A 14,312-nucleotide genomic window follows, 5' to 3' on the forward strand; every position below is an offset into this window, starting at 1 on the left:
GACCTCATACACGCTAAGCATGCGCTCTGCCACTGAGCTACACCCACCTCCCCATGTCTATTTCTGATAAAGTACACTTCCTATATAAATTAAAACATAAAATATGTCACTGAAATAAAGTAAAACTATAATCTAAAAATTGTTTTAAATAATCCATTTTAATCATCTAAATTATTTACAAATATAATAACAAGGATTCATCCTTTTTAAAGACATGGGGTTATAAAAATCAAATGAGGATACAATAATACATTAAAATATATTCATTAATTTTTTTCAGTACTCAAAATTTTTCCTCCATGAGAGAGCAGGCTCTCGACCAAAGTGCCTAATATACAAGTCTTCCCAATTTCCTCCCATAAGACCAGTTGGAAGAGAAAAGGTTAATTACCTTCTGTCTTCAAAGTTTCTCCCTACTAAGTCTTCCCAGGCAGAAGGCAGCTCCTGGCATGGTGCTGTCTGGCAGCAGGAAAGGGCAGACCAAGGCAGGGATCAGGCCAGCCCGGATACAAATCCCAAGACGCAGGAGGCCCAGGCCTTCCTGCTGAAGCTCGCGTCTACCTGTGCCTCCGAGATCGTGTGCACAGCGCCACTCGGGGCCTTTAGGATGATTTATTGAGTGACGTGCTTCTTACCTTCCAAGAATCAAAACGGTTCTGTCACCCCCGATAGAGGAAAAAAAAGAGCCAAGTCATGATTCATGCCTTTCCCCCCTTCACTGAGCTTTTAACCAGTCTTTCCCTGAAAACAAGATCAAAAGAGCCCTCGTCTAAATGACCCCTAAACTACCTCCTGCAGTCTACGTGATTCTTTTTGGTGGCACACTTCCAACCCGACCCCTCTACAGTTTATACTGTACGTCTGTGTGCCTCTCAAGTAAGACTGGTGGGATGGGTCTGCTGCAGGTGGGAGTAAGGAGGAACGCAGCAATAAACATGCCTCTGTGTGTGGTACGGACGGCGGTCAGGGCTTGCGTCCTGCAGCTGGCCCGCGCGCGCCCGCTGACCTCGAGATATTTCTGGCTGATTGCTAAGCGTTCTTCCCTCTCTACACCTTCTTGAAGACAAACCTGATGGTGCTTCTTTAAACTTACAGGATTCACCTTCTATTCCACCTGCAGGACTGCAGGGAGGGGTCACCACACTCGATGTGACGCCCCTTCAGTCACAAAATCGGCAGACACAGTGTCTCCTGTACCACTGTCTGCCTTCCAGATGGGCACCAGTGCCGATGACAAAGGGAGGTGACAATAGTGAAGCTGGTTTTCTTAAGTGAGAAGATTTTAAATAATAAGCATTTTCATTCCCTTGCAAGCTTAATCTGGTAACTTGATTGCTCAAAAAATAATAAAAATGGGGGGAAGGCATAGCTCAGTGGTAAAATGTGTGCTTAATACGCACGAGGTCCTGGGTTCAACCTGAGTACCTCCATTTAAAAAAATAAGAATAAAAATTTAAAAATTAAAAAAATACACCATAAATAAACCTGTGTGCTAAACAATCTTTTTACTTGATGACACCTCTAGTTTACATCAGAGAAAAGAGAAAAGGTTCTGAATAAAGTCCCTTAGTCACAAGAGTGTGAACCTGGACAGGGTATGGGAGATGCGTCCATGAACCTCAGCTCTCTCCTGCCCTGGATTTCATGGGGAGTGTTATGCTTTTAGGAATGAAAATCATTGATCACAAAGATGAACATCCCCTCCCCAAACTTAGTGACTTGGGAATGTCATGAGAATGATGACATTGGGTCAGTTCACCTTTTTCTGGGTCTCTCCCCTCAGGCCAAGCAGCCAGACGGCCCAGGGAGTCTGGGGTAAACACATGACTGTCTGATCCCAGGGCCCTGAACACAAAGCTTTTCAGCCCAGTGGCGTCTAGGACGTGTGAGTAATTCTGCAAGCTCACGGTCAGGTCTTCAATACTTTGGGGAGGGGGGTGAGGTGCGTGCACAGAGATCAGCCAGGACTCTTTTCGAGATTCATCTAGAGTCCTCTCTCTCTTAAAAAAACTTACTGACATCGTCTTAGGGTTTGCTGGGTTAAGGACTGTTGCTAAAACACTTTTTAAAAAAATCCATTTTGAACGCACGTATAAGCTTGTGAGAAGACACATGCACCCTCGTTGCAGTTAAAAAGTCAACAGGCTGATGCATCAAGTGTTGTCTAAAATCCTGTACACTTTCTGGGTGTCCAATTCTAATGCCTTGTGTAGGTAACGGATTCCCTCATTCACCTTCTGAACCATCCATAATTTCCCCTAAAACTGCCCGACTCAGCTCAGTTTGGAAGTCATGAGGGAACTTGAGACACTGCGTCTTAGACACAAGGAGAGATCGGGCGGGAAGCAGATGTTGGGGGGAAGGGGGTAGGGACCAAAAATCCACTTCTTTTTAGCAGCCTTTCCTGCTCCCTCCAAGAGCCCGCTGGGCCATGCACCTCCATGGTGGGCAGGGAGCACCCCAGCTTGTTACAGGAGGCATCGACTCTTAAAAACCCAGAACCGCGGGGGAACGCTGTCGTCATCACCCACACAGACGAGCGGAAGCTACAGACAGAGAGCCACTACGGATGGTGCTGGGAACAGAGGTGAGAATGGCCCAGAACTCCGCCTCCGGTGGGGGTGCCAGGTTTACAGGACTGACGGCGGTGCCCTCACCAGACCCCTCCTCCTCCTCCTCCTCCTCCTCGGCCGTGGGCGGCTCCTGCATCTCCTCTGGGAAGGCCTGAGGCCGGCTTGGGTAACTTCTGCTGCCTGAGACAGTCACGCGTGCCCGGGACCTCTCACCTGAGGTCTCTGGGTGCTGAATTGGCGTGGAGGTAGCTAGGCCCGGGAGGGAAATGTGGTCACCTGTGTCATCTTCCTCAAAGTCGTTAAGGCAGTACACTTCGTCCAGGTCAACGTCCAGCGTCCGGAAGCCCTTGGTGACCACCCCGGGCCGGGGGTCCAGGATGCCCCCCAGGTGAGGCTGGGCCAGCTGCTGCCAGTGGTGAAGGGTGGCCGAACCTTGCAGGAGAAAGGGGGGGGGTGACATGGAGAAGAGAGCATTAGGACGGGGGGTCTCAGCAGACAGACGGCTCCAATGCAGAGCGAGGGCCCCGCGGCCCTGGGCGCCATAGCTGGGCTCTGGAGGAGATGCCCAGCGCTGCCTTTGCCCCTCCCCGGCCATGCCTGGAAGGGGCACCCATTTAAGGACAAAAATCTATTTTTTTTACAAAGTAAAATAAATGCTCTACTATGCACCAGCGATGTTTGGTAACAAGCTATTTTAATCAACAAAGGTCAATCCCCAAGTCCAAACAGAATCACTTTAGAAACAGAGGAGGAAGAAATAAGCAAGGAAAGCACTGAGGCAGGGTGGGAGGCGGGCACAGGTACCCATTCTACGCCACGTACACGCTGCTGGGAACAGGGGGCGCGTCACAGAGGCAGAGTAAGTCAGGCCAACCCCAGGACCCACAACAAGACAAAAGCAAAGAGAAATTAAAGCAGAGATAAGGGGTGAGCACGGCCGTCACCCCCTTTCCCTAGGTCTTCTGTATTCTGCCAGCAACCTCGACACTGCAGGTTTAGGGAGTGGGAATTGGCTTAAAGAGATGTGATTTAAGAACACGTAAGCCCACACAGAGGTCTGAAACACAGGAGCCAATCTCCTGGGTGACACCAGACCCCGGGACTCAGATGACACTGTGCAAGGTCTGTAATAACACCGGAGTGAGTCCCTGAGGACCTGGGGGCGCACCAGGTGCTCACAGAGAGAGGCGTTCTAAGTCCAAGCCTGCTTAGGAACCTAGGTGGAGAAGTGTATTTACTGAGGAGTAACATCTCAGAGCCTTTAGCCTGCCGCTCTGTGCTGAGATCCTGCCCAGTCCATCTGCCAGAGCAAAACCTTTCCCCTTGGGACAGTTATGACCCCCTCACTTGGCCCTGCAGTGCCGAATGGGCGTTCTATCCCCGTTCCGCAGATGAAGAAGGCAGCCACACAGATAACATTCCACACTCAAGAGAGACTTTGAGAGCGGTTCTCAGGCATGAAAAGCAAGAGCCTCCCAGTCACCGCTGGTTCCCCAAGGGCGTCCTCTGCTGGGTGGGCAAGAATCCCTCCGGGCTACCGGGCTGCCCTGGGGAACACAGAAAGGGGAACCCGGGACGCCAGGAGCTCAGGAGCAGGATAAAGAGAAGGGACGGGCAGGCAGGCGGTGGGGCAGGGAAGTGGTCCAGGAATCTGACCGAGCTCCCTGGCCCTCCGCTGTGCCCGGTGAGCACACCACGCCCAAAACACTGCCGGGAAGTCGCTTCTGGGAGAGTCTCAGCCAAGGAATCTTGCAAGGATTTTGTCAACGGGCAACTTCAAATCCACTTCAAAGAGAAAAAAATTGTACATGCTCTTAGGGTCTATGCCAATTCTAAGTACCACAAGTACAATAGCAGCCTCCTTAACCCAAATCTACTGAACGTAAGCAGAAAATATTCTAAACGCAAAAAAGAAAAGAAGTAAGAGGTGCACGTAATGAGAAAGCGCGTCACTTAGAGCTGCGGTTCTCAACGGGCACCGAGTGACATCTGGAGACATTTCTGGCTGTCACACTGTGGAGAAACAGGGGGCTAATGGCGTCTGGTGGAAAGAACCAGGGACGCTGCTATGCATCCTAGAATGCCCAGGACGGTCCCACAACAAAGAACGATCCACCGCAACTGTCAATAGGGCCGAGACTGAGGAGCCCTGACCCAGAGCTGCAGTTCTTAATTCTCAGATCCTTCGAGAATCTGATGGAGTCGTGAACTCTCTCCCCCAAGGAGCTCACATGCAAGCGGCGCTGGGCACCAACGCCAGGGCTCTGCAGACCTGCGGAAACCAGCCCCCGGGACCCTGAGTCCCAGGTACCACAGCACCATCTTTAAAGAAGCTGCCCTGCACGGAGGCGCGCCTGCAGGGCGGCCTGTTGTGCATGGATCACCTCGACTTACGCCTCGAAACCGCTGTGAGGTGTTACTACCCACACCTCACAGGTGAGGGAACTGAGGTTCACTGAAGTTGTCCGACTTCCAAAGTCACTGAGTTCGTGGCAGCATAAGCAGGGCTCAGCACTAACAGCCCGGCTCCCTCCATAACCGCAAGCTGCCTCCCTCCCCGAACCGAATCGCAGGGCTGAAGACAAGCAAGGACGTCAGCGCTCCAGCGGGGACCTGGGCGCGGGGAGACCGCGCGGGCATACGCGGCGGGCCGGGCAAGCTCAGGGCGCACCGGGAGAGGCACGCACTCCCGCTGCTGGGGCTTCTCCTGCCACCCTGGGACCCCCATGCCCAGTAACCCCAAATGGGCCCCCTATGTGTGTGTTCACTGACTACGTGTCCACATTCGTGGCAATGACACCACACTGGGGAGAAGTCATCAACAAGGTGTTATGACACCCAGCTTGGGGCTGCACATCCAGGTCTTGGAAGAGGAGAAACCCCGGGGTGCAATGTGGCCACGTCACCCCTACCTTTGCTGGGAGACTAAAGGGAAAGTCGACGCATTGGGCAGTGAAGAACCTTGTCAAGGAAGTGCAGGATCCCCTTCTCCTTCTGAAGGGGGTTCGAGACGTTCACACGCACAGGGAAAGAACTCGTTGAGGCTGGAGGTCTGGGCCCGGACGAGCGTCCCATGGGCCTCCATCCTCCACCTGTTCAACAGGCTGCCCCCAACTCTCCCCACCCCACGCGGGAGTTCAAGAGCGACGAGGCTCTAGAGGGCTGCTCTCTGGAAAGCGGCTACAGAAGTGCATGGAGTTACCTGCAGTCCCTGAAACTGCATAGCCAGCAAATCTCATGAGACTGAAAGGGAAAGGTGATGCTGGCCAATGCATCGTACTGGCTTCTCACCCCACACCTTGGGCCTCCTTTATTCACAGAGCCGACCTCACTGAGCACTAAGGGCCAGGCTCTCTTCTAAGACGTCTACTTTTACTAACTCACTTGACCATCACAATAACCCTGTCATCCCCATTTTACAAACGAGGAAACAGCACAGGGAGGTAAAGTAACTTGCCAGAGGCTGCACAGCTGGCAAGTGGCCGGTCTGGGATTCAAACCCAGGCTGGCCCAGTGTCCATCCTCTTAACTGCGCAGTCCGCCTCTCTGCCAGCAGTGAGGAGACCTCATGTATGTGAGTCTTAAAAATCACATTAATAACACATCTGAACGGTTTTCTAATCCTCAAATAGGTATTTTCTGTTCTGCAAAAGTGACTACTGGCAAAAGCCTCGGCAAACCTGACATTTGAGCTGTACGGAGTTGGGGGGCCCGCGGGCTACCTCCACTCCTGGCTCTGAGGCCCCAGGATGGTATGCTGAGCCCAGCACCAGGGCAGAGCCCCTTCCACACCATCTCCCATCCACTGCCACTGCCTGGACCACCACGTAGGAGTTCCCCTGACCTCCTGGCTGCCGATTCCTTCCTGTGATACAAGAGGGTGTAAAATTTCAAAATTAAATATAAACTGCATCTTATTCAGAGCTTTGTTGCATCTTTCCTACCCTGTTTTCCCAGCTCTCCCCCCAGCAGGCCAGCTTCCTTCATCTGTCAAGCACAAAGCAGGAGAATCACCGTTCTGGCCGCCTCCCGGTACCACCACCTCCTCCACCCACGAGGGAGTGAAGCTGGGGTCAGGCAGGCAAAGAGAGGAGCCTTCGTGTTCACAGCTGGCACCAAGAGGAAGGTCCCCGGAGCAGGGTGTGGACGGTGCCAATAAGTAGTTACAGGCGCCGCCCCTTTCCTTCTGTTTTCTTTCTCTCCTCACCCCACTGTTCTAGCTAAAAAGCTTTCATGTCACCAAGGGAGAAGAAAACTAAATCCATTTATGTCAGCAGAGCACCTGGGGCTTAAAAGTTAGAACCATACCTGCTGGATAATGTACAGCTTAAAAGCGTCTGCTTTTCTCTAACTACATATTACCTTGTTTATTTGGAAATCCTACCTGGCTATAATTCATCAGAAAGGAAGAGCAGAATACAGGGGGAAAATACTGCCTGACTCATCTTTTTAATGCAGATATATCTCTTTCTAGTTTGAATGTTTTGTTTGTTCTCCACCTGCTTAAAACATGTAAGGGAAGATGAACAGACAAGAATACTAGCATTCTGAACCACCTAGCCCAGCTGTTCTGGCGACACCAAGGAGCAGACAGCAAGATTAACGACACAGGTAAGTGAGACACAGATGGAAGACTCAGATGGCTATCTGCCGTGATCCCAGCCAACATCCTCCAGGGGCCTCACCCCAGGTACATTTACCTGGGTAACTGGAGAGCACAGGAATCCTGTCAACTTCTTAGTGGACCAATGGAAAAGAATGATGTAAGAACACGGTCCCCGCACAACACTGGTCCTGTCTCAACATTGGTAGGGCCACTCTTTATACCTGAGTTACTGGAACAGAGGCAAGTTCAAGGAGCCTACATTTTAATAAGCACCTATTAGGTGTTGAGCATAACACAAAACACATCACATTTACTCCTTGCCACAATCTTGCGTGGCAGATGTGAGCTCTACATCACAGTAAGAGAAACAGGACTCAAAGAGGTGAGGTAACTTATCCAACACCACAGTTAGAGCTGTACTGAAGCCAGCATCAGGCAGACTTCCATGTCAGCACTCCACCAAATCAAATTAAACGTCGTGACATAAGAAAGTAATTGTGGAGGAGAGGAAGAAAAAAAATATCGGTAATTATATTTTAAACAGCTAAGAAGTCAGAGGACAACAAAATGGAACCAGAGGGAGAGATCTCTATCATGAGAATAACTTACAGGCCATAGTGACACAACATGACTTTTTAACGGTAGTGATACAGGTTTCTGGTGAGCATGGTACTACAGATGAAATTTATTTTGAAAATCTAACAGGATTTACTCTTATTCTATTAATTTATCACAAAAATACTGCTATCTAAGTCACAAGATTAAAAGCGAAAAAGATGAACTGGTCAAAATAATTAAAAAAAAAAACCCTCTTCCTACAATATGCTTGGAAAATGCCAAAAACATATTCTTAGATGATCTAATGAAACACAAAGTAAAATACAGAAAGCAGACAAGATAGAGATGATAAATTCCAATGACCTTTGGGAGAAAAAGGAGAAAAAAGAAAAGAAAGGCAAAAAGTAAAATTGCAGAAATGGAAGATTTTATTGAAAGAAAAACAGACATTGTGGATCAGAAAACAATCACCAAGCTTACAACTGAATAAACAATTAAAAAAAAGGATGAGCCACCCCTTTTCTGAAATCTAAGAAGGACCTAAATTACACAATTAAAAAGTAATAATGAAAAAAGAACGTTAGTCCACCCTCTTCCTTCCTTTGGAGAACGTAAGACCCAGCATTTCTTGGGTCTTTAACAAGCACAACCTCATCTTACAGCATGCATCCTTGCAGGGGCGATACTGCCCTCAGGGCTGAAAACTGGTTCTTTTGGGGTGAAAAACTGTACTCTTTTTAGGCACAGATATAATACATCAACAGTGTATCTGTGGCACTAAATTTTCTGGGGGGAGGGATTAGGAATTAATGTCTAACATGGCTTCTCGAAGTGGGTAATTTTTTAAAAAGTTGAGAAATACTGCCTTACAGAAATTCTGATGTCTTTGCATTAGATGTGTAGTTCAGAATTCTCAGACTCTTCTGGGTTTCCCAACTAAAGGAGGGAAAATGAAAATCACAGACACTTGGTGGCTGTCAGCAGGAGAGTGGGTATATGGGAGACACTGTGTGACACCTAAAGCAGGAAGGAAGGAAGGAAGGAAGGAAGGAAGGAAGGAAGGAAGGAAGGAAGGAAGGAAGGAAGGAGGGAGGGAGGAAGGGAGGGGAGTTTTTCCATGACTTTAATCATGTGGAGTGTCCCTGATACTAAAAGCCGAATTTCCTCTAGAAAAGGGAGGCTTAAGTAGGTACAGAACTCACTCGTCTTCACAGCCATCCTGCTCCTGGCCCCCAGATTGCGGAGGTCTAGAAGCCTTGCTCAGAACACACCGCCTCTGAAAAAAGCCACACCGTCTTTATTTGAAGATCAAAGCACAACATGTGAGCCAACCAACAGCAAACCGCTTTCACTTGGTTACTGAAAAACAACTTAGAGCATCTGCTTGGCATCTCTGCCTCCAACACCACAAGTTTTGAGAAGTCCAAGCATTCCCTACACGTCTCAGACCCCCAGGCATCACCTAATTAACTTCTGAGGATGTCAGGAGAGCCTCTAGCTTTAAAAAAAGATCTGTGTTTCTAAGGTTCTAAATGCAAGAGAAAGAGAACTAGGAGACCAGCGCCAACACGTTTCCTTTTCTGTGGCTTAGCGGACGGGCACGCCGGGGTTAGTCCCGGGGCCTGTGCGCACATCTCCAAACCTGCGCCTGGGGCGCGGGAGGCCCGGGCCCTCAGAGGAACTCAAACCAGCAGCGCGGGTGGCTGTCGCGGAAGAAAAAGGAGTAGGCGTTACAGAGGTTGCCCGCTTTCCGGTGGTGGATCAGGGACCACAGGGAGTCGCCGAGGAGGGCAGAGAGGGGCCGAGGCCCCCTGTGATCACCTTCCAGCGGCTTCACGATCTGCAGCTTCTCAGGCAGGTAGGAGCGGCTGCTGAACGACATGCCGGAGAAGCCGGTGAACTCGGAGAAGCGGGAGTGCGTGCCGAGGGACATGATGCTCTCGGTGGGCGTCAGGGAGCCGCTGAGCAGCTCGCCCTTCTCCGCCAGCTCCCTGAGCTTCCGCTCCTGCTCCTCCTCGAAGAACCTCCTCTCCGAGAGGTAGTTCTCCCGGCGGAGGGACAGCCGCCGCAGCGCCGTCTCCAGGTCGTGGGAGCCCGGGGTGCCCGGCGTGCCCGGCTTCTTGCTGCGCGGCTCCTCGTTTCTGGAAGGAGGAGAAACGGGGTGAGCGCGGGGCACCCAGCAGGGGGCGCTGGATAGGCGGGCGGACCCTTGCAGGATCTTCGAAGGAAAACCTAGGCAAGCCGTTGACACTTAAGGCAAAAATCGGGAAACAAATGCCTGCCCAGGAGAACAATTCCCTCTGTCGTCTTTTTTCCCCAGGGAGGAGAGGAGGGAGCACTAAGGTGGAAAGACACGCACACACCACATACAATCCAGCCCCTACAAACACCTCCCTCATGACGCCTTAGCAAGAAACCTCCTTCCGGCTGCAGCTCCTGGAAACCAGGACAGCTGGCTCAAGGGATGCCCCCTCCTTCCTCTGGAATTTAAGGAGCCGAGAGCTCAGAAACAGTTCTGATTCAAACTAGTGGTTACCAGAGGGGGGGTGAGCAAGACAGGGGTAGGGGACGAAGAGGTACAAACCACTGTGTATAAAACAAATAAGCCACAATGATAAACTGCACAACATGAGGAGTAGACCCAGTATTTTATAATAACTATAAATGGAGTATAACCTTCAAAAATTGTGGATCACTGTATTGTACACCTGTAACTTACATAATACTGTACAGCAACTATACTTCACTCTTTAAAAGTCAAAAAAAAAGAGTTCTGATCTAACAGTTTTCAACTGTCTGACCCAACAGTCAGAAAAACCAATTTAGTTAAGTCACAGGAAAAGGATGGACAGTGGGGTGGGGGTGGGGTTCAGTGTGAGGAGGGACAGACAACTGCTAAGGACCCACCCCAGGGACGCACAGTGTAGCAGGCACTTGCCAGGCACCCTGCACCCCACCTTCTGAAGCAAACCAGATTCTGGTCATGAGACACAGTCTGAGTCTTTCTCTGCCTTTCAGAGTCCAAGCCACAAAGGGTTCATGAAACACATGTCTATTCTACAGCCTAACAGATGAAGATGAACAGAAACAATATTCATTTACCCTCCCCTTCAGCATTTTACACAAACGCCGGCTTCCCGGGGCATCCTATTCTAGCTCTTTAAACTGGTTAATACAGCTGCGTCAAGGGGACGCCTCAGTTCAGTGGCTTGCTGGTACAACAGACCTGAGAACTGAAAGGTCTAACACTTCTCAGGCGATTCTTGTCAGCCTCCCTCTTCTGATTACCGAACCTCTGTTCAATCCCGACTACCCTGAAAGATAAAAACCCCAAAGCCCCCGGCGGGCTCACCCCAGGTCGGCCGACTCTGCTTCCAAGATGATGCTGTTGGTCTTGTTGTCCAGGACAACGTTGCCGACATCGCTGCCGTAGAAGCTGGACCGGGGGGTGCTGACGCAGCTGGACAGGAGGGAGTTCATGGCTGAGGACTGGTTGGAGCCGGGGATGTTCATGGGTGACGGGGTCAGAGACCTCTGCTTGACAACCTGGTTGATGTTCCGCACCGTCTCGAAGACTCGCTTCTGGTGCCTAGGGCAGGTGCACAGCATTGTTCACGACTAAGCAGATGCAGGAATGACCTGGGATTCAACCCTCCAAACACCATCCACCGAGGAGCCAACCCACCGTGACCCCCAAAGCAACCTGCCATCACATGCCTTCCATGTGTCTGTTAGGGTGATGGCTGGAACTCAAAAGACTTGACACCCACAGGATCCAGGACTTCACTATGTGGTTGTACCCCAAAGGCGATGCTAGCAAGAGTGACATTGCTTCCTACTTCCCTTAAGCTTGACCTTCAAATAAAGATACTTAACAGTAACTTTTGTCTCCCAGCTAGTTTTCTTCTTTCATGATGGCCCCTGGAATGCAAAGTCCAGGAGGGCACTGTTCACTGTTCAGCACATAACAGGGCTCAATAAATTTCGGTACAATGAGTATTTGTCGACTATTCATATAAAAAAAAGTAAGAGCTAAACTTCTACAATGGGATAAACATCAGATTTGTCTTTTTTTTTTTTTTTTTTTAAAGAAACTGCCATTTCTGAGAGCAGAACCAAACTTCCACACTTTGAGGCTCACTTTTCCCTTTAAGGAGAAAAACGTAGGCATGTTTCTATAATGGCTGCTCCCTTCTGGGATGCAGAGGGCTGCAGACGTGCACCGAGACTCAGGGATACCGGTCGCTCCTGGGATCCCATTTAAGTTCTGTCTATCGGTCTTGAGTACAGAGAAAACCTGATGAAACCGGATCCACAGGCTCCTTACGCCTGGGAGCAGGCCAAGTGCAAGGTCTCAAGTTAGGAAGAGAGACAGTAGAGGCTGATACCCCTAAACATATCTAGGAAGGAAATGGAAGCCTTGCTCACATCCCCTCCAAAGAGCCTTCTGTATCTCATGTTGCATCCTAGTTTTCTTTTCCTAAGATGTTAACATTTTTTTGTAATGTTTTTCACTGAAAATTAAGACAAAAATGAGTAGTGATGTCAAGATGGAGCTTGTGCGGAGAGACATGGGAAATACATCTGTCCCTCCCCAACTTTCTGCAAGTTCATAATATACCTTTAAAACCCAAAAAGAGGACCTGGGGGTGCTGTCAGCCATGTTCTCTAACTGCCCTTCCCAGACCGTCTGCAAAGGGACTATAGTGATCACACCGGATTCTGGGCCCACCCCACGGTCCCCAGGAGCTGAGAACCAAAGCCGTACGCGATGTCTGGTGACTCGGGCTCCTCCAGCTGCAGCTCCTTGCGCATCGTGCCCTCGATCTCCGCGGCCAAGGAGTCCTGGGAAAAGCCGGGAGACAGACAGCGAGTGAGCGGCAGTTCACGGGCTCTGTCTCTAGAAGAGGCACATGGCCAGGCCACCAACACCCCACAACACAAGGGTGATGGCATCCGCCCCAGCAGAAATGCTGGCCAAAGCTTCCCTACAGCACAGAGTGTAAAGCCCCTTCACTTCTGTGAGCTGGGGGTCTGAAAGCAGACCCTGTGCTCCCTGGGCCAAACCACGGAGCTGGGACTGTGACCACAGGAGGGGTGGAGAACTTGTGAGGGAGGACCTGGGCGGTGGGCACTGTCAGCTGGGCCTCTGCTCTCGTGACCCTCAGCATCCCGCAGGGACAGCGCCGGTCCCCACCAGTGACGTGTGGCCTACCCATCTTTTACGACCAGCTCACATCTCATTTCCACCAGGACTCCTTCACTTGCTACCCGAGGAGACACCAAACGTGTTCAGTCCTTGCCAGCTCTCTGAAGAGTTCACTTGTGTCTTCTTCTAGCCAGGCGGTGGATTTGTGGTCGGGGGAAGGCCAGTCACTGGGGAGTCTCACCTCCCGGATGAGCCCGGCCCCAGGCTGAGGCTCAGCCACGCGGGGCCTGCTGAGCGCCCCTCTCCTTGAACCACGCGCCCGCCGCTCCCCGCTGGGGGAGGAGGAGCCCGACAGACAAGCCCACACACTCGGGCAGGTGGACGCCAGCAGGGCCAGGTGTGTGCAGGTAAGCTCCTGCTGAGGCCTGGGAGGAGGACACCACGTAGGACAACCTGAAGGGAAAGGCTAAATCATGCTAATCAACAGAGCTTCCTGCCATGGCTGGAATGTTCTCTTTCTGCACCGTCTGACACGGGGGCCACTGGCCACAGGAGGCTACTGAGCGCCTGAAATGCAACCAGTGAAACTGAGGAACTGAATTCTCAATTGCATTAATTTTAATTGATTTGAATTTATATAGCCACTTGTGGCCAGTGGCTTCCCAGCTAATGGCACATGGGGACACCGGAGGGTCCACCTCCAGGGCCTCACAGCCCACCGGGATGCTCTTCGCCTGGACGCTGTGATCAGGTGGGGAGACCAGGCAGGAGTCAGAGGGAGGCTTGATCAGTAAAAGGTTAATGGGCTTGTTTGCAATTCCCACTCACAAATATGCAACTGCATGTAATGACTATTGCATAACTCTTGAAAAGTCTTCCCTGGGCCAGTCTTCTTTTTTAAGCCACTTTTTAAAAAATTCTGTTATCTACCACACTATTTACATTCTGAGTTCTGCATGGGGGAAGGACCTTCATACCACCTAACAGAAACAAGATACCAGACTACTAATGACATCGCCATGCAGGGGAAAGTCACAAGTGTGTCTGTGACTTTTGTGGCCACGATCCCCCCGGATTGTCTGGGGAGGAGCATGCACTCCTTCTCAGAATAATGTTTTTAAATGAATAAAATAATTAGGATTAAAGAGGAAACGAGATATATTAAGTTAATTACTAAAATGTTAATAACAAGTGTGACAGAGTAACGCAGGACCTGGCTTCAGGACTGGGGAAGGCTGTCGCTTTGAACTGGAGATAGCGCAAGTGGTGCTGAGACGTCGCAACAACTAGATGTGTGCTAGGAAAGCAGCTCCAATCCTGACAGGTGACAGAGTCTGTCACCTACCTTCACTAGAGAAGGACATGCCAAACGCAGTCAGGGATGAATAAACATAAAAGATATAATCTCCCCTTTAAGTTCAAGGGC

General features: G+C 50.5%; 1 protein-coding gene across 19 annotated transcripts in view; it reads right to left on the bottom strand.

Moving 5' to 3' along the window:
• TRAK1 (trafficking kinesin protein 1) overlaps positions 1-14,312 on the bottom strand; it is a 116,194-nt gene that overhangs the window by 14,281 nt on the left and 87,601 nt on the right. For 7 of the 19 annotated variants that reach the window (XM_032459141.1, XM_032459135.1, XM_006181322.3 and 4 more), the window contains 4 exons: positions 12,506-12,582; positions 11,090-11,326; positions 9,559-9,878; positions 2,658-3,005 (listed from right to left, as the gene is read on the bottom strand). In XM_032459141.1, the coding sequence (XP_032315032.1) occupies positions 2,658-3,005; positions 9,559-9,878; positions 11,090-11,326; positions 12,506-12,582 (982 nt within the window). Of the gene's footprint in view, positions 1-139; positions 3,006-9,558; positions 9,879-11,089; positions 11,327-12,505; positions 12,583-14,312 lie in introns of those variants that run through there. The other 12 variants (XM_032459136.1, XM_032459140.1, XM_032459144.1 and 9 more) reach the window with 5 other exon arrangements.

The sequence above is a fragment of the Camelus ferus genome, chromosome 17 (assembly GCF_009834535.1).
Source record: "Camelus ferus isolate YT-003-E chromosome 17, BCGSAC_Cfer_1.0, whole genome shotgun sequence".
Lineage (NCBI taxonomy): Eukaryota > Metazoa > Chordata > Mammalia > Artiodactyla > Camelidae > Camelus > Camelus ferus.